General features: G+C 38.1%; 2 protein-coding genes and 1 long non-coding RNA gene across 4 annotated transcripts; 1 reads left to right on the forward strand and 2 right to left on the reverse strand.

Annotated features, from left to right (window-relative positions):
- Positions 1–546: 546 nt before the first annotated feature.
- On the reverse strand, positions 547–8922 carry atp6v0ca (ATPase H+ transporting V0 subunit ca). The gene is made up of 3 exons (XM_028041484.1): positions 8669–8922; positions 5027–5210; positions 547–1940 (listed from the first exon to the last, which is right to left on the reverse strand). Exons 1-3 carry the CDS (start codon positions 8742–8744, stop codon positions 1736–1738), a joined length of 465 nt encoding a protein of 154 aa, XP_027897285.1. The 5' UTR covers positions 8745–8922; the 3' UTR covers positions 547–1735.
- On the forward strand, positions 5217–8899 carry LOC114159521 (uncharacterized). Its single transcript, XR_003598601.1, has 2 exons — positions 5217–8513; positions 8622–8899. It is a non-coding gene; the product is annotated as an uncharacterized LOC114159521 (long non-coding RNA).
- A 3351-nt stretch (positions 8923–12273) lies between the features above and the next one.
- On the reverse strand, positions 12274–17474 carry ypel3 (yippee-like 3). 2 transcript variants are annotated; one of them, XM_028041486.1, is made up of 5 exons: positions 17109–17474; positions 15644–15762; positions 15435–15478; positions 14789–14897; positions 12274–13469 (listed from the first exon to the last, which is right to left on the reverse strand). In XM_028041486.1, the coding sequence occupies exons 2-5, from the start codon at positions 15758–15760 to the stop codon at positions 13380–13382; spliced, it is 360 nt and encodes a 119-aa protein (XP_027897287.1). In that variant the 5' UTR covers positions 15761–15762; positions 17109–17474; the 3' UTR covers positions 12274–13379. The 2 variants fall into 2 exon arrangements, with proteins under 2 accessions (XP_027897287.1, XP_027897286.1); XM_028041485.1 differs by having other exon boundaries at positions 15644–15767; positions 17109–17473.
- Positions 17475–19368: the final 1894 nt, after the last annotated feature.

The raw sequence follows: 19368 nt of genomic DNA on the forward strand, positions 1-19368 counted from the left end.
TTCTTGACATTCGTCAGCTGATCTGTTTCTGTTTACTGTTGAGAGTGGTGTCGCGGTCATTGATGATGTGAGTAGTGATATTAATCATGTGACTGATAAGTGAATAATTGGATGTTAATTATCAGTCATGACAGCGTTGTTTAGCTGCTAGTATATTTCTAGTTTTATTAATGTCTTTTTTATTCTTAATATGGTTGATTTTGTATTAAAACTAGCATTTAACCGTTAGCCTTGAGCTTTGACCAGTTAGAGTCCAAGTGCTACATTGTTTAAATGTAAACAGCACTTATGACAGAGGGAATAAATGCTGATATTTAGGTCTTTTTACTTACTTGTGTTAATAGTTTTATTTACATTTTTACAATAGTAATTTGGAACTTTTATCATTTTTGTATTTTCAGAAACTGCTTCACTATATATGCACATCGTTGTACAGTTCTTCAGTAAAGCCCTTTAAAACATCTGATGACCAGCGTGCTTTCTGACCAAAGCCCTGTAGCGGTCAAGTAAACAAATCCAGCAAGAGGTCAAAATCCTCAACAGCTATGATTTTGTACAGTCTTGCATTTTAATTAAACACTACGACATTTTTACACTGCACAGCTGTAAAACAAGAGATGTAAATTAGAGATCAATACTAGTTATTCAGCTACAGCCATGAGATAAATAAATATACACTTTTTGTTCAGATTTCAAAGATATTGTCCACATATTGACAAGGTTCATATTAAAGTTTTCATGAACACAACAAAAGCCGTTTTGACAATGAATGGAGGAGGTTGAGTTTTATTTGGAAATCTGACAGGCATGGCTGAACAGTGAGCTCTCACTTTGAACAAAAGACCCCCCCAAAAAAACAAAATCAAGACAGCAGCACTACAGGTAAACAATACTAGTGTCTGAAAATGTCATATCAAACATAAAACCACACATTATGCACTCAGATCTCTCACACAGACACACACACAGTCATCTTCATGTGAACATGTGGACGTCCTCCAATAATAATCACACTATATCCAGAGGAATTCCAAGCACTTAGAACAATTACCCACAGTGCAATAAATCTAACTATACACAGATAATTTATATATTTTATGTATATAGGGTATTTCAATAAACAGTATTCCATTTAGACGGCTTCAAAATCTTTCATAGCTTTCCATAAATAGTGACAAAAAAAAAATCATCTGAGATTCAAAGATGGTCCCCGAAAAAGAACATGAAAAAAATAAAATACTAGTGTGCACAACTTTTCAGCAGTCTCAATAAAAAAAACAAAAAAAACAACAGATAATGATGATTAAAACCCACCAACAAAAGACAAAAATTAAAAGAAGAATGGGTGGAGGGGGGGTAAACGTTGATACTCACACTCACAGCACAGACTGGTTACTACATTTACTGAGGATGGGATGACTCTGGATCACTGTACAGTTTAAGATTAGACGATATAATCAGGCAGACTGTCCACACATCATCTCACAACAAACAGTACATGTTCATGCCCGTTCTGTACGCACAAGACCTGACACAACCGGATGGCTTAAAACAAAATGGAGTAGATCACATCTAAAGAGGACGAGGCTGTCGAGACCGACAGCCAGCATGTTTCTGCCACCATCCCATCCTGTCAGATCCGCGGGGTGTCATGGAAGAAGGTGAAACTCTCCTATTTGTTCGCGCTGCTTCGATGTGGAATGAATGAGATGGTGGTTTTGATGGAGAGAGACACTTATTTTGTGGATAGGATGAGGGCCACGATCAGGCCGTAGAGCCCCAGCACCTCGGCGAAAATCAGGATCAGGATCATCCCCACGAAAAGCCGGGGCTGCTGAGCGGTGCCCCTCACGCCGGCGTCGCCCACGATACCGATGGCGAAGCCGGCCGCCAGGCCGCTCAGGCCCACGCTCAGTCCGGCGCCGAGATGCAGGAAACTCCTAAACAGAGGATGCAGGAAAAGAAAAATGTCTTAGTTTACACACCTGTGGCCAGAGTTTATATCTGGCCAGAGATATAAACTCGAGGAAACTATTTTTGCCTTCATCAAAGCTAATCAGTCATTAGCTGTTTGAGTACTAGAAATTCTGATTTGCTTCATTTTCAGTCTCTAAGTGCAACAACCAATAACATGCACTTTGATGTACTTTCTCTAATAATAATAATAATAATAAAAAAAAAACAAGATAAGGGTTGGGGATGTGCATTAATGTGAATAATCCTGTAATTTCTTCATTTTGATTAAAAAATGCAACTTTCATTGATTATTTGTGCTACAATAATTATAAAGAAATGAAATCTGCCCAAATCTGAACTAGCAGCTCAGACCCCAAAGTAAAGCAGGCAGGAAAAACATGATTGGTGCATCTCTATTAATTAGACGAATAATTACAAATACTAAAACAAATGTACATGGTAAAGCTTTAGACTCAGTCTTTGGGTAGATACAATCTCAAAGTGATCTAATTTCACACCTGTTAACCAAGATAAACACTCACATAAGATGCTGATGACAGCTTAAAACAGTCATCTCCATAAATATTTAGAAAACTCTGTTCTATATGTTCTATATCTACTGCTCTCACAGCAAGGTCAGAAAGAAATATTTTGAATGCTGTTAGTAATAGTATTTAGAGATCAAAACTAGCAGGTCCAAGTTTTAGAAAAACTACAGGATGTAAATCAGCAACAAATCCCAGCGCATTTCCTTTTTACCAACACCGCTCCTCCAAAACAGATATTTTGAAGTAAACAGAAACTCTTGCAGATTTAAGTTTATTTTGCGCTTAGTTTGAGCAGCTTAGTTAAACCCTTAGGTCTGAACCAGTGACGTGTGGACAGGGGAGGCAGAGCCTCACCTGTCATCATGGAAAAATAATATATAATGATAAAATCATTTAGATTGCCATTTTCATCCTGTGATTTGTACTATAAAGTACCTATTTTTCATTTAGCTTAACCATTTCAGATGATTTTTTTCTTCAAAAATCGCTGGATTTTTGCATTTTCCCATTCAAATGCTGGGCAATGAAGCTGGTGAGGCAGCAGCGAGATGAGCCTCACCTTCGATTGCGCAACCTCTCACTAACTGCCATTCTATGAGAGCATGTTCCTCCTGTCTGTACGTCGCCAATAAAATGGCTAAAAAACATTTAATGTATGAACTGATTTTCCATAATTTAGCTTATGTATATAATATATAGTGTTTTTTGTCACCAGCTGTGTGTGTAACGTGTTTCGTGTGCGGAGGAGCGATCAGAAACGGCAGAGAACAGATTCGAGGTGAGGCAGGCAGTTCTCTTGCCTCATGGCAGGGGGCGCTCATGATCCCAGATATTGTGACTCCACAACTGCAGAGTAAGAGACAGTATCAGCGAGCTAGCCATACAGTGCAGCGATATATTTATAGTTTTCTCCTCTTACCACAGCAATCACTTATTAATAATCACAAAATAAACATTAAGCCTAAAACCATACGACTGCAACAGGCTGAATATTCTGCTCTTTGTGTGGGAAATATTTTTTTATTTGTGGCGTTGTTGTCAGTTGCTACGACAACGAGTCTGCGTGTAGCTGCACTGATACAAAGAGCAAGAAAGAAGTGGTTTTGAGTTGTACTTTAGCGGTTTCTCCCTTTGCTGTGGAGCACAGCACGACATTAATAATATCTACATGTCCAAGTTTGACTGAGTTAATGGAATTATTCTGCTATTATTCTAGTTATTCTATGGATGTAGAAAAATTGTCTTTTTGCCCTCCAGCGTTCCTTGTATAAACAATAACATGCAGCAGGTCTATTTTGTAAATCTGATTATGATTAAGTCAGTTCCTCACCAGCTATGAACCTCACCGCACGTCATGATCTGAACAAAAAAAAATTAATGTTTCATTTGTAAAAAGAAGTTTTAATTGATTTTGTATGTATTAGACTACTGTCATTAAATCAGATAATCTTTGTACACTTCAGTGTAGTATGACTCAAGTGAATCACTCCCTGCTTGGATGGTTTTTTTCTACCTTGCTTAGAAGGAATGTGTAGGTTTGATTTTTTTATCTAAACTGATGTAAATTAATATTAGGTTCTGATAAAGAATACAGTCTGTTTGGGAAACGAAATACCTAGTCTATTTTATTCTGTAACATTCACCAGTTCTCAGTTCTCCAAGCTGAGAACACACCAATCCCACGACTCCCAGTAGGACTGATTATTCCTAACAGCCTCTCTAACACATTGAATCTTTGCTGTTTCAGCCATTCTGGTGATGGGAGACAGAGATCTTTGTTCTGCCACAGAGCCATACCTTCTGGCAACTTGCACAAAAACAATTTTAAACATCCTCAAGTGTTCCTCTTTTTCAATCTACGCTTTCCTATACTCAATTTGTTTGGGTTCAGCTCTTCACATTTATTTGACACGGCGTTAACTGATGAAAGACGTATGAACAGCATCTTTTTCCAGCTTTAATTATTAAAGCTGGAATAATTAAACCCTTAGACAGGTCTAAGGGGAGACGACAGGACACAAGGAACGGAAAAGAAGACAGGAGGGGAAGGATGGAATGGGGTTAGGGAGGACACAAGAGGAGAAAAACACAGAGGGAAGGGAGAAAAGAAGGGTGAATGGATAGAAGGACAAATGGAAGTGAAGGAAAAAGAAGAAAGGACTGAAGATATGAGGGAAACAATGGAGGAGAAGAATGAAAAACAGGAGGATGGAAAAAGGTAGGAGATAGAAAAGAAGGACAGAAATGGAGGTAGAACAAGGATGGAAGGGTAAAAAGAGATGTAGAAGAAAAGCCAAAAGAAAGAACAGACATGGAAGGACAGAACATAGAGAAGGACAATCTGTCCCAGAAGTTTCAGAAAGCAGAGATAAGGTGGTAACGTTGCTAGCAGAAGCTGGATAGATTGCTGATTATCTGGGGACTAAGTTTGCTACAATCCTGAAGCAGGAAGGCATTAACGCTGGTAAATGAGCTGATCATTTATAAGCCAGAACCATGAGGACAGCAGATGTCTTCCTTACTTGTAGAGACTGACTCTCTCTGAGATGTTGTTGGCTATCAGCACGGCGACCACCAGCCCGTAGATGGCGATGATACCCGCCATGACAACGGGGATGATGGACTTCATGATGAGCTCTGGCCGCATCACAGACATGGCAGCGATTCCTGTGCCGCTCTTCGCGGTCCCATATGCTGCTCCTAACGCTGGAACGAGACACACCAAGCAGTCCCCATTAACTCACCTTTTGACTCCAAACTCCCTTCATGCAGATGAGACGACACTTCATTTTCAAAAGCGATCTGGGTAAACTTCAGTCAACGGTTGCGGCTAAATCCCACAGTGCAGCGATGCAAGCCGGTTAAATGTCAATTCTCCAAGGAATTATTAAATATTTAAAGGGATCCTCTCTAAGCTTCAACTGATGTCATGCATGTGAGCTCTTCCAGCAGTTTTCCTCTGAGCCGCTGTCACTCTGTGTTTTAATAAAGTCTCATCACGCTGCTCCAATATGCTGACGTTTAACGGAGTACATATGAAAACTAAAACAATTAATCCGTATAAGGTGTGTCCTCTGAGGCCTGGCCCTTTAATCAGAACAGAAACATGTATTTTCAGCCATGAAGTATCGCAGATCAAAGCGCTACTCCTCACATCTGCACATCTGTCGCTGTGCCGCTCACATCACAGATTCATCTAATCCCGCCGCTCAGGGCTGCAGAGCACAGATCAGGTCAAGAAACTACTCATCACTGCATGCAACTTTGTTATTACAGAATAATTCAGGAAGTTCAGTTTGCAATGATTATGATTTGCTAACCAAATAAATACTCAAGAAAAGTATGGATCTCAAACGGAACTGCATTTGGCTGGATGGGTTCTTATAAAGTGAACCAAAACAATTTTTTTAAATAAAAGCAGGATGTGTGACAAGATCTGAATTTTTTTATGTTTAGTTTCAGCCAGTGAACAAACTTTACTTGTGAAGTGATGCACAATATTCACTGCACTTTCTGGCACCTGGGTTTATTTTTGATTTATAGAAAAATAAATCCAGCTGGTTCTCACAGAAAAAAGCAAACAAACAAAAAAAAAAAACTCAGCACAGCCTCTATGAGGGATGCAACATCAAGTAGAACGTCTTATTAATTTATTGTAAGTGCAGCAAGAAAAGTATCAAGGTAATGGATCTACAAACTGTTCATGTGAAAACTTTAGTTTGGACTTCAGTCATCTCAGAAATGATGATGCTAACTGGTCCAACCCTTTAGGCAGTCTTCATATTAAGGTAGAGGATGACAGTTTTTATAACTTTCTAAGGACCTTATCGTGACAATGCTTTAAACGTCGTCAGGTTTATAATCCACATGTGTCACAAATCTTGCAGCAACACAATAAAGGCTGAATAAAAGCTGTGCTGTTGCTTGTTTTGGCATTTGGACAAATTTGGAGCAGAATATTATATTTATAACTGGTAGAATCATAGACAGGTTAATTTCCCAAACACATAAATTGTATTCAACATAGTTTAATGTTTAAATAAGTTATTTAACGCTCAAAGTGGGAGGACTTTAGCCTGCATGCGTGACAATAGATGTTTTCCTGCTGTTTGTGCGTCAGTCATGTAAAGGGTGAACCACACTGGCTGTGTGGTTCCTACAAAAGCAGTTTCAGCTGCTAGTTTGGGTTTCATTTCAAGTATTTCCAAAAAAAAAAGTAAAAAATATCCATTACATGGGTGGTGATCCATGTCATTCATTCAGTGGCAACATAATCAACAGTTAATGTTGTTTTTGGTTTAGCAAAACTGTGTTTGATTTGCTTGAAGATGAGACAATTTTTTTAAACAAACCAATTAGTCTGTTAGATAATGTTTTACGTCACATATATACACCAAAAGAAAAAGAAGCAGAACTGATTCGACATGTAAACTCAGCCTACACAACACAGTTCCTCATTTAAATGTCTGAGTTATATCCAAATGGAATAAATATTCAGTAAATCTCCCTGATCTGGCAATTTGACTGCAAGTTTTTGAAGCTTTAGCTAATGATTAAAAGCTCAAATGGGAGATTTTGGATGGATCCCACTGAAATGTGTTTTTGCAACTTAAGAAAAACACTTTTTGTTTTTTGTCTATTAAACATACTAAATTCATGAACACTCAAAGTTTTCCCCTTCCTCCATAATTACCACAGTAGTAGTATAGTGTTTTTTGATCCTCCTCCAAAAGCATTGTCTCAGACATAAAAAGGACTATTTAAACCAACAAAGAGCACCAGGGGTTGAATGTAGCCCTGTTTTGAAATTTACAAATGCACAAGAAAGGCTTTTTGAAGACATTTTGTCCTCACTAGTGCAGAGAAAAAAATACACCCTCTCCCTCCAGCTGCCTGCCTGCTAATGGTGAGCAGGAAAACGGACGTTTTCCTGCGCTGTAATCGAGTGTGTGCCAAAACAATAACTTGATGGTTTGTTCCTCTGTAGCATCGATACTGCAAACCTTTACAAGAACAACATTAAGCAGGCAGGGAGCACTGTGAAGTTCAAACAGCATAAAGCTAATTAAAACAGCCTACAGTATCCTCTCTGCTCCTAAACCAGTCTGATGGGTAAAAATAGTGTAATTCAGTCAACTGCAGCTGGGCTCAAATGTACAGGACGTTTATTGAATTTTATGTGTTGAGAACAATAATAAGATTTGGGCAAGTAAAAAAAATCAGATTTTTGTGGCTGCAAAAGAAAATCTGTGGTATTAGTTAAAAAAAAAAAAAAGTTGGAAAAGACATTAGCAGGCTACTACATTCTTTGTGTGTAAAATGAGCTTATGGGACCTGATAATGACCTTCGGATTAGTACTGACAGTTTTAGCTTTTAAATAATTTCCCAATGTCGACTGTTGATACATTAAAGAGGTTTATGCCTAGTTGAAACTATCGTGTGTTCATGGATTTGTATTAAATGTAACTGTTAATTCCTCACGTTTTCATTAATTATTGATGAAAGAAATAAGTGGTTACATTAGCTGGAGTCAAACCCAATGAATTAGATTATATTCCTTCACATTTTCTCAACTCAATCAGCTTGGTGTTCAAGTGGAAATAGTTCACTGCGCATGCACAGAAGGCTGTGCAAGATGAATGCATGAATGAATGAATGAATGAATGGATTATCCCTTTAAATTGTCGCTGTGATGTTTAGGCCTCCATGTTCCATTCCTGACTCACCTTCAACAACAAAACCCAAGAAAAGGATCGACAAGATTAACCATTAACCTTACATCCGTTTGTGTTTTAATTCATTCAATCATGGCTCGTTACATGTCATGTGCTGAGAAAGAGAAGCTGCCACCTCACTGACTGTGTGCGTCACCAGTCAGCAGCAGACACGATTACAGCCTGAATTTAATGTCAGTGGCTCCACCAGAGCAGAAGCAGGCAGCTTGCTCCGGCTGTCCGATGCAGCAGCAGCAGCCTTACCCCGCCTCTACCTCGCATCATCCCCGACAGGTGTGCGAGCCCCGACCGCCACCAAAAAACCAGCAGCCAGCGACACGGTTTGTGTGAAGGCAGCGGTCGTTTCTAATTTCAGCCTTTCTGCTAGCTTGAAACAAAAAGGTGTCGATTTGAGGAGAAGAAGAAGAAGAAGAGGCTGGTTTAGTTACCGCTGAAGACCATGGCCGCAGAGGCTCCCATCACGGCGAAGAAAGGTGAGTACTCGGGGCTCTCCTCAGAAGACATTGTCACTTTTCCCTTCGGACGACAAAGCTAGACGGCACAATATCCTCTCTTTCTTTGGCGGGGGGTTCCCCTGTCCCACCGTCACCTCTGGGCAGCTTAAAACTCCGCGAAACAGCGAGGACGACCAGCGATGGCTCAAGTGGAGAAGAGGAAAATGGCGAAACGGAAAAAGTCACATGACCAGCCATGGCGGAGGGATCCAACTGAGCTGAGGCGGGTGTGTCCGACTAACAAATGTGAAATACTCACTCGTTGATTTATATTTAATGGTCAAACGTGTGTAAAATATTCTAATTTTGAATTATTTTTGAAGTAAATCTCACATAATCACTGTTGTTGATGTTATTAAATGTATTAATTTGTGTTCTTTTTGTTTAGTGGTATGTTCTGCTGCAAGTGCACTGACTGCAGCTGAAACCAGTCGTCACTACACGCTGGCGTATTAATTATTAGTACCAACTGTTCACTAAAAACCAACAACAAACGGCGACCGCTGTCTATAATTTAACATGGAAAACCAACTACTATATCCTATAATAAGTGGTTTTCTCAGTCTCGGGGACTAGAAACCGAGCCCAGACGTGTTTGCGTCAAGGTGACACTCACTCCAATGAAGATGGGTATTTCTGATGTCAGCGGGCGTATCACTTCGTCATCTAATGCTCCCATTTGACAAAACTTTGAATATTTAATTTTTTACAGCATTCTTGTGTCTTTTAATGTTCCTTTCAAAGAAGTATTTTTCTTCGAGTAAGGTCATGTCTTAAAGTTAGCAGGTTTAATTTACAATGTTTTGTGAAATTTGCATTAGATACTGAGATGGTGACAAAAGTCATATGAAAATAAATAAAGGTTAAAACATATCAAAAGTCATACATCTCTAGCTTGTTAGTTTATTTTAAAACAGTTCTTCACATCTATTGGCAAATTAAACATGTGTAATTGTTCTTTTTTATTCAATCCCCAGTTCCTCTCCACACCTAGTGGTACCTTGATTAATTCCTACAAAAATGTATATTTGTTTTATAATTTTATCAGTCTCCATGTAATTTGAATGACTAGCCAAGCACCGTTTACCTGGAGAATAAATATGTTTAGAATTGGAAAGCCACAACAACATGCCTACAAGACTTGATTTGTGTAAAACTTCATAAGTCAGTAAATGACTACCCTTCTCAATTCTGGCATATCTTCTGTCAGAGCAATAAGATTACAGTGTTAGATGACTAGAAAGGTGACACACCACCATAAAAACCATACGTGGTATTTAAAGCTCAGTCAAACAGGAATACTTTTGCACAGAAGAGCACCAAATGTTAAATGCAGACATTTTTCGTTCTTGGTCACAAGTTTAGCTTCACCTTTGAACAGAAAACAACAGCTTCAGGCATTTATCTCACGATCTCATTTTAAAGGTTTTGATTATTTATTGGGTTATTCTGCAACTCATTTAGCTTACAAAGAATGTGTGCTACAAGAATGCTTTTGTAAGACTTTGTTTTTTCTTCTACCCTATTTGTAAGTGTAGACTGGATATAATGTCTTATTTTATTTTCTGAATAATTCTGTAGAACCTGTTAACTGAATTGAGGCCTTTGTTTCTTCATGATGAATTACCAGACCTTTAGGATTAACAAGAAAATGTCAAGCAGAACTTTGTAGTATTTTGAAATTCCCCAAGCTATCATGTGATTGTACTTTCACAACAGTTTTTAAAGAATGAAAAGTGAAAGACGGGCTGCAGAAAATGCAGAGCACATACATGACAGTCAGTAGCCCCTCTATCAGATGGGAAAGAAATGTGCAATCAGTTTCAGAGCTATGTGACCAGTTCCTGCTCAAAGCATCAGAATGTGGTCTTTTCCATTTGCCAACTTTGCTTTTTGATATTCTAAAGTAAAATGTTTAACACGAAGGAAGGAAAAACCTTCTTTTATTCATTAGAAGAATGTATTAGCTTCAAAGATAAGTTCTTAAATAATTTGCCAATTTAATACTCGAAAAAATAGATGACATACTTACGCATCAAATAACCAATCAGAAAAATAAAGCTGAATGACTGCATGTCCACGCATGTAAGCATTTAATGTGTTTAAAGAATCTTTTGTTTAAAATTGTGCCAATATTCATTACATGCTCATCTAACGGGCTGTGGTCGACAGGAAGGCTGAGACGAACATCGCCATCTTCTGGACAGCCATGTTTTAAAATCTCAAAAAATAAAAAGAATGTTAAATAAAAAAAAATATTTTTTGTAAATCACTGATTAAAAAAGGCATTGCCATAAAAGTAATTAATCTATTATGTCATGACAGGCCTTATTCTATTTCTAGAACAGTGGTGTTCAAACATTTTATCACATGAGCCAAAAAAGTCAATTCTTAAGGACTTGAGTGCCAAATAAGTTAGATTTCTTTTTATTGATACAAAATTCAATGTTTTGAATATTAAATATTGAATTGTAGTCACATTTTTTTAGTCTAAAAGATGTCACTAAATACACAAAACATTCAGTTTTGTGTATTTAGTTCTCTACTGTGCCAGCAGGCCAAATTTGTACTGTTCTTGAACTGGAATCTGTGGCGGCACAGAACTGCTCCGCAAATGGATCTGAAATAGTCCTTTACACACCCCTGCTTTAGAAACTAAGTGTAGTTTTAACATGTCTGACAGCCCACACCTCCCTGATATTTTCACTTTCATTTTGAGTTCAGCATATATCTTACACAAACATCTGGTTAATATTGTAGCCAAGTACTTCTCAGCATGCAAAGGTAAACAAACCCCTGCATACACACAAATATTGATATAGACTGATATTAATCATCTTTTTCTGTAGCAAAGTTATGTGGCCAACCCTATTGGTTATTAAGTTATTCTTTTTAATATAAGCCAATATCCCAGCAGACCTATGAAAATGGCCACCATGGTTCAAGACTGTCCTGCTAAATTGATAGCTGATTAAAGTGAGGCTTTAATCAGTCAAAGTGAGCTGCAGATCAAAGCAAGCAGCTGAAATGCTACCAGCTGTTCAGGAGCATGTGTGTGAGGCAGAGGCGCAGCAGAAAGAAGCTGCTGGCTCAGCCTGCTCCTTTCAGCCCATTAGTACATAAAGTACCTTTAAAAAGTATTTAAACCCCTGGAATCTTTCCATATTTTGCCACATTACAGCTGCAGCAACCGACTTTTTCCACCCTTAGACTTCAGTTTAGGATAACTTTGTGCTAGTTCGCCACATAAAACACATTCATGTTTGTGTTTGTAACGTATCACAATGTTTAAATGTTCATGAATTCTTTAGCAAAGTGCTGTGCATTTTATCAATCAAGTATGAAAATATACATTTAGAATATTAATATTATATATCTAAATCAATGTCCAAAAAATAATAAAGTGCCAAGTTATTTTCAGGACATGAGACTGTCTCAGTAATTGACAGAGTATTAAATATTAAACTACATATAGAAGCGTAACCAGAAGTAATATGACAAACTTATTTGCAGCAACAAAAGACGACTCAATCCCAAAATCTACAGCCAATCTGTATTTTAATGAAAGACCAGGTTAAAATAAAAACCACTTTAATGAAAGCAGACACTTTTAAAAATCACCATAAATATGCTACATCTATCCTAACCACAACTTGCATTAACACAGTGAAGCTAATGTGTCGATAGGAACTGCTCAGTGTTAGGTAATGCGCAAACGTATAAAGAATATAGGTCTCATTAGCATTGAATGGAAGTAAAGCTATCCGAAGTGTGCAGTGAAAAGAGATCTAGAAGTATAAATCAGTTCCAGACTAAAGCTTCACAACACCATCCAGCTCAAGATGCCTCACTGCAAACAAGACACGCATCCAAAAAGTTACACCTGTGAACAGAAGACTCACTACAGATTGAAGAATTCTTGCAGAAGATTTCTGTTGGCCTTATAACTAACTCAATATACCGATTGCCATATTGACTCTAAAATAATTAAAAAACACGAATTAATAACAATAATAAAAAAACAAAACAAGAAAACAAAGACAAAGAGCTTGCCTGCTGCTCTATGTATTCCCATATCCTCCTTGTATATTTAACTCAAAGAAGCTCTACCATTGAAACAAACATTGAAACTTAATTCTATTTAGGCAAGATACATCAAAACCTGCATCTTCAGCTCAAAAGAAGAAAAAAAAAAAAAAAATCCAATTATCAATGGTCGAGCTCTTTAGCTTTGATTGGCCTTGCGGTTTCACAGCGACACGGTTTAGTGATCACTGTAAACGTCTGATCTTTCTTGCATTAAAAGGCTTTAAAATCCCTCACACACCCAGTTTCCCATGTAACCAAATCACCCACTCTCTCTCCACACACAGAAGCCAAACACTTATTCAGTCCCAGAACAACCAATCAATCGTGATGACGATCTCAGTTAAGTGTGTTGATGGTGGGGCGGGAGACATAAAGAGTAGACGAAGATAAGGCATCACATGCTATTCTTAGCGAAAGCTGCATGAAGTAAAAGTGTGGCACAGCAGTAGCTCGAAGGCGAGATGAGGACGATACACTTGAACCCTTTCACGTCGAGGGGATGCAACTTTTTTTTTTCTTTTTAAAAAGTCATAAAGAAGCATAGCGGTTTTCCATTTCAATCCCAGCCGTTGTCCTTTATCATATGGGACAGCTCTATGATGTACTTCCCCTCCTTGTACTTCTGGCTGAGTTCGAAGGCTTGCTCCTACAGAGGAAAGACACAAAGTTTTAATGAAGAGAACATCTTCACGGATTTCTTTTTTTTTGAACCAACCAAGGTAGACTTAACTTAATCTGTTAAAACTCTTTTTCAGCTAGTTTTGAAATAGCTAAACAAAACCTGGCTGATTACAAAAACCAAGCAAAAGACCTCAAAAAGCAACACATGCTCCATCCGGTATTTGCTAACTGCTGCCGCTAGTCTGGTGGGGCTGCATGGGGAAGGTGCGGGAGAGGGGTGCTCTCTGACACTCGGCTGCAGACTGCAGGTCTGAGGAGGAGCTTTGTATAAATGGGCGGAGCTTTGTGAGAGAAAGTGTTCAGTCAAACGGTTGCCACAGGAGATTCAAGGATTCTTCAAAAATACATGACCGAATCAAAGCGAAGTAGCTTAGACAGTTATTTTTCGAACATTCTTACAAACTAAAATGCCACAACTTTTGATTTATTTTTTTCTGCAACAAGAGATCTTTATAAATGTTGTTGTTTCAGTAAACTTTTTCCTACTTTGTACATTTCCAAAAACAGAAAAACCTGTTTGTGTCTTCCAGGATTTTATCGTGTCTGAAATGACCTGCAGCGTTTTAAAGTCCAAGGTTTACAGCAAACAGAGGAACTCTGTCACAAGAAACAAATACCGGCTCTCCCATTTTCCAGTTCTACTGAACAGCGTTACCATTGCAATAACGCATGGGAAGAAATTAGTGTATAAGCCTCAGAGTAATTATGAAATGACCGGTTAGAGCTGACGACGCTTAGAAGAGATGGGTGAAAAAAAGGAGGGTATAAAAGTCTAACAATGTGCAGCATGAAGGGAAACCGCATGCTTGGAACAAACTAGTCTAGCAGGCTTTTTATTTGTGAAAGCAACAACTTGTCTGCTGGTGACCACAGGAAGTCAACATTACAGGTGAAAAGTTTCAACTGTCATACAGGCCTGATAGAATGGCCTAGTAAAAGTCCAGACATAAATACATCGGAGAAACCATTGGAAGGCTTGAAATTGGAGTTTACAGAAGCTCTCAATTAAAAATGACTTCTGTCTCCATGCCACATTTTTTCTAACTTTTATGTGTAAGTAACATTTAAAATCATGCATCCTTTACCCTTGCGTTGATCACATAAAATCAAACTATCACACATAAATGTGTTTTTGTAAAGTGAGAGAATGTGCAAGGAGTATAAACATTTATCTAAATTGTCATTTCTTTTCAGTTGGATAGTTTTCTGCACAAACCTGGAACACAGTGAGAAATGTCTTTGTAACCGTAAAGAACTACTGGATGTACTGTAAGAGTTACTTACATATTTCCAGCCCAGAGTGGTGTGACAGTTTTCACAGTAAATGTCGGCCACTGCGTGGAGTCCTGTAAGCAGCAGCCTCTCCTCAGCGGGACCGCAGCCAACATTAACCCTGAAATCAACAGGAATGTCCCAGATCAGATGATTTTACTACTTCTTTCCTCAACAGCACAGTCAGCTTCCTCCCACAGCTACTGTTATGTCTTTTCATAGGAGACGTTTACAGAACATGAAAGGAAAGTACATATCAGGACATTCTTAATAAATAAATAAAAAAATCTAAGAAGGTTTAAGCACATCTAATGTCATTTAATGGACTTGCTTCCGTTTCACTTTATTGCTGACCCACTAGCCTAAAAAACTTCAAGCATGACCAAAGTGAACTGACCCAACTTTGAGGTCCTATCAGGAGGAATAAAAACCAACCTAGCTATCTGTTGACAGGATGGTTAGTGTAAGCACATTTGCTCTCAGCAGTGTGTTCAGATGGAAAGAACATTTCAGAAGCTGCATGCTTTGGAAAAAAGGTCAAAGATTGCCAAGTGTTTCAAAGAAGACGTTTGAGGAAGTGATTTAAAAAAAAAAAAGAAACTCATGATTAAATAAACAAATCTCTTATGAAACTTGTGGTTGCATCCAAAATACTCACACTGAGTTAAAGAGGTATGCTCGGCCTTGGCTGCCTTGAAATGACTGAAAGTAATAGGGGAAAAAAATACCCACATGAAATGAAGAACAAAAAGAACACCAGTTTCTTGCTGATTTTTCTATTTTTAATACATGAGAGGAAAACTAGGCCGCATATAAAGTAAAGCACTCAAAATAAGCATTACAACAGAGGCATGGCAGCATGTTTACCTTTGAGATAAGATCGTCATGGTTTGCCAGATGGGCGCGGCAGTGCACACAGCTGTAACGGCGGTGGCAAGAGTCCAGGTAGGCCTGGAAGGTCTTGGCTTTTGTCAGCTTCACCATGTCTGTACTGGAAAAAGACAGAGAGCACATGTTGCATTAATGTATAAGATAATCCAAGAAAAACTGCTTTGGATTTCACTTGGTTGAACAGAATGCAGGTCAGATCACTAAGGAGAGTCACATTTTGAACACAAACAGATTTGGTCGCTACTGCATGCAGCTTATTAAAGATGTACAATTATATCTGGTTCAAAGTTCTGGACCTGCAGAAAACGTCTGACCTAGAGATACACCAAATAGGTTTTTCCTGGCCAGTACCCCATCCTGGTATACATGCAGGTGTCATTTAGAGATCAATAATGTATGAAGTTTTTCATTTTGTTGAATTTAATAAAGAGCAACAAAAACAAAACAAACCTCCTCACCCTAGATTTTTCAGTATTTGACTAGTTAGTCATCATTTAGAACTGAGAAGTAAAAGACTAGGCGATTAAATGGAATTTCACTTTGATTTGATCAGCAGAACAAAAACTAATAATTCCAATTCCATTTTCAGACTGTGAACACATCCCCCAATGACAACATGGACTGGTTGGTTCAATAATAATATTGCAATTCCTTCATTTTCTGGTACACTCAAAAATATATATATTTTTAAACAAAACCAGCAGTGTAGTTCTAGTCCAATGTGTTGTTTTCCTAATCAGAAGGAATACATAGACAAGCTTGATCAGTGAATATTTGATTATCTGAGCTACAAATGCATCGATCAAGCTATTCTTGGCCTACATTGATTTTCAATTTTCTCTGCCGATTTTGATCAATTCCGTTTTTTAGTTCTAAAAATCATAACATAGAAAAGAGAAAACAATATATTGCAGGTCCTTTGACAGGGGTATAAGTTTTAGAACAAACGGGGGAGAAATGGTGAAGTCCGATCAGTTCATCTAAATAACGACGCTAGATTTAGATATTTAGATATCCAAGCTCCCTGATCATTTCAACTTAAGGAAATGTTGCAGGCGGTTTTTCCATTTTAATATGTTCTTGTTTTCTTACAAGTTTATTTTCTTTTACCGAAAAAATAAGCGATCAACGACATTTGCATACAATGAGCAGTGAGTTGTATAATCTTACAACACAAAGACAAAGTAGGCGAAGACATAGTTCAGCCTGACTACTTCCTGTTTCAAAACAATTTGCACAATCAAGCCTTGGCTCAAATAGGCCACCAGTTACGCCGCATTTCAATGTGCAGAGCTTTTCCCACATTGATAATCGTCAACATGAGCTGCTAAAAGGGCCAAAAAAAACATTACTGTTACAAAGGACAGCACTAGCATGCTAGCTGCGCAAAGTCGGCACTGCAGCGTAAATGGACGAAATGTTTTCTTCTGTTTCCACTCACCTGCTACAGCTGAAGCTGTTCAAAGTATACAAAGCGTTCTTTAGTGACTGACAGTTTAATAATTGAAGGAAAGAGCAAATGTTAAGACTGTGAAATCCAGCCTTTAGCTCGCCTCGGTGCTACAGTCCTCCACGCGCCGACGGTTGAGGGGGAAAAAACCAGCTCAGATTGTTTTTGTTGTAGCAGAGCCCGCGTTTTTGTTCCGACTCAACAACAAAGTTCTTCCACGGCTTTTTCCAAAAAAAAAAAAAACAGGAGCCGGAGATCTGACAATACTGGCAAGCTGACAAACCAGAGGGCAATGCGTTCTCCAGCGGAACAAAAATGCTGTTTGTTTATGAAAGCACGCAGACGGAGGAAGGGTGAAGGGTGCAAAACAAACCTCCGTCAACCAATCACAGCTCCCAGATGACGTTGAGAATGTGGGTCAACCAATCAGCTTCGGCTTCACGGGAGCCTTTTATGGCTATCAATAGGCTTGCTTTTTGATCCAGTTTCATAAATGTTGGGTTGGCTTTAGTGGTGGGAAGTCCGACTTTTTTTCCAGGATTCAGATGTTGTGGCTCCTTTAATAGTAAAGAGTCCCATCTTTCCACTCCTCAACAGTTCTTCACTTATTTTCTTGACCTTTACAAGGAAGGCAAGTTTTTATGGACCAATATAGCTCGAAGTAATCATGGTTGTCTTTATACATATTTTTTACTATTGTATTTCATGTTTACTTTTCAGTTAAAAATATTCCCACCACTGGCAGATTTAAATGATGTAAAATTATTTTCAATCAACCAAGAAGTTTGGATTGAATAGGAAATTTGAATAACAAAACAATATAAATAGAGAATCATATTTCTATTAATTAGATGAGTTCTAACATAAAAAAATCATTGCATAAATATAGGTTGTAGAGTAATATGTGTGTTACCAGGTTGACATTATATCAATCATCAGAATGTTAAGATGTTTTTTAATGGCAACCTTACCTACATTCTATATGATCGACTGCTATGCTGAATACAATACCTGCTTGATAAGCTCCAATTTCTTTGTGCTCGTAACACAAACTTTCCAAGTTACCCTTTGGAAATAGAACAAAAATATCCCCTGAAGTCAGATACCTGACAGGGAAAGTCAGAGTTCACCAAAACGCCCTGAGTTCAGTATCCAATACGGCGGCCACACATACAAAAACGTGGTGAAAGGTGGAGGAATAAACTATTCATTAGCATTTCTGACACTAAACCACAGACAAATATAGAACAATGACGTGTTCAAGCTATCTGGAAACAATGGTAGCCATTTTAGATTTTGGTTGCTTGTGTTGTCTGGGGAATTTTATTCTTTCTGTGATTTTTCTAAATTGGCTCTGAATTAAACAGAACAAAGATAAAATTAAAAAGCTGCTCTAGAATTGAAGCTAGATCTCAACATCCATTTTGAACAGTCTGGCATATCAGGCCAGATAAACAGGACATAGCTATCTGTCTTTCACTGCTTGTCAATTTTCGTCAGTTAAAAACAAGATGCAAAATTGACTAAAACGAATTTTAAAAATGTCAAGATTCAGTAAAATAGATTGTTTTAATTTTATTTTATTTTATTTATGTGACCCCTTTCAGACCCATTTGAAAAGCCCTTCCCAAAATCTACCAAGGAGTTTACTTTTTATAGATAATCTGTTACAATATGCTTGCTTTACAAGCGTAATCATTGTTTCATTCTCTCAAACAAATTATTATATTTCATTGATGAACTCCTTATTGAGTCAAACATTTCTACCACCAGGTTTTGGCGCTTCATACAGTTTCTGTTGTTCAGCTGACCACCGGTTAAAGGCCTGGACATGTGACATGACAAATGATTTAGAAGAGCATTACCACAACACTTGATTCCAAAAGATAATTCAAATGACATTATTTCATAGACATATTCTCTGATTCAAACTTGCTCCCATTTGAACCAATGTGACAAAAAGCTAGATTGACAGCTTTATATCATTTTAACTCTGCTGTCACACTAATCAGCACAGGGAACTGGCTCAGAAAAGTCCAGCCTTTGTTTCATCAGCAGACTGATTGATTGTCATTGTTGCAGTGTGGCCGGACTTTGGTCACAGCTGCCTAGGAAAACAGAGACGTGAGTGAGATCCATTGCACATGCTAAGCATGAGGTAACATAAATTAACAAAACACAGATTTTTAGCCTCATGATAACAGTACCCTGATATCATGTGTGTGCATCCACATCTGGTTCCTTGAAAAGT

The sequence above is a fragment of the Xiphophorus couchianus genome, chromosome 16 (assembly GCF_001444195.1).
Source record: "Xiphophorus couchianus chromosome 16, X_couchianus-1.0, whole genome shotgun sequence".
NCBI lineage: Eukaryota > Metazoa > Chordata > Actinopteri > Cyprinodontiformes > Poeciliidae > Xiphophorus > Xiphophorus couchianus.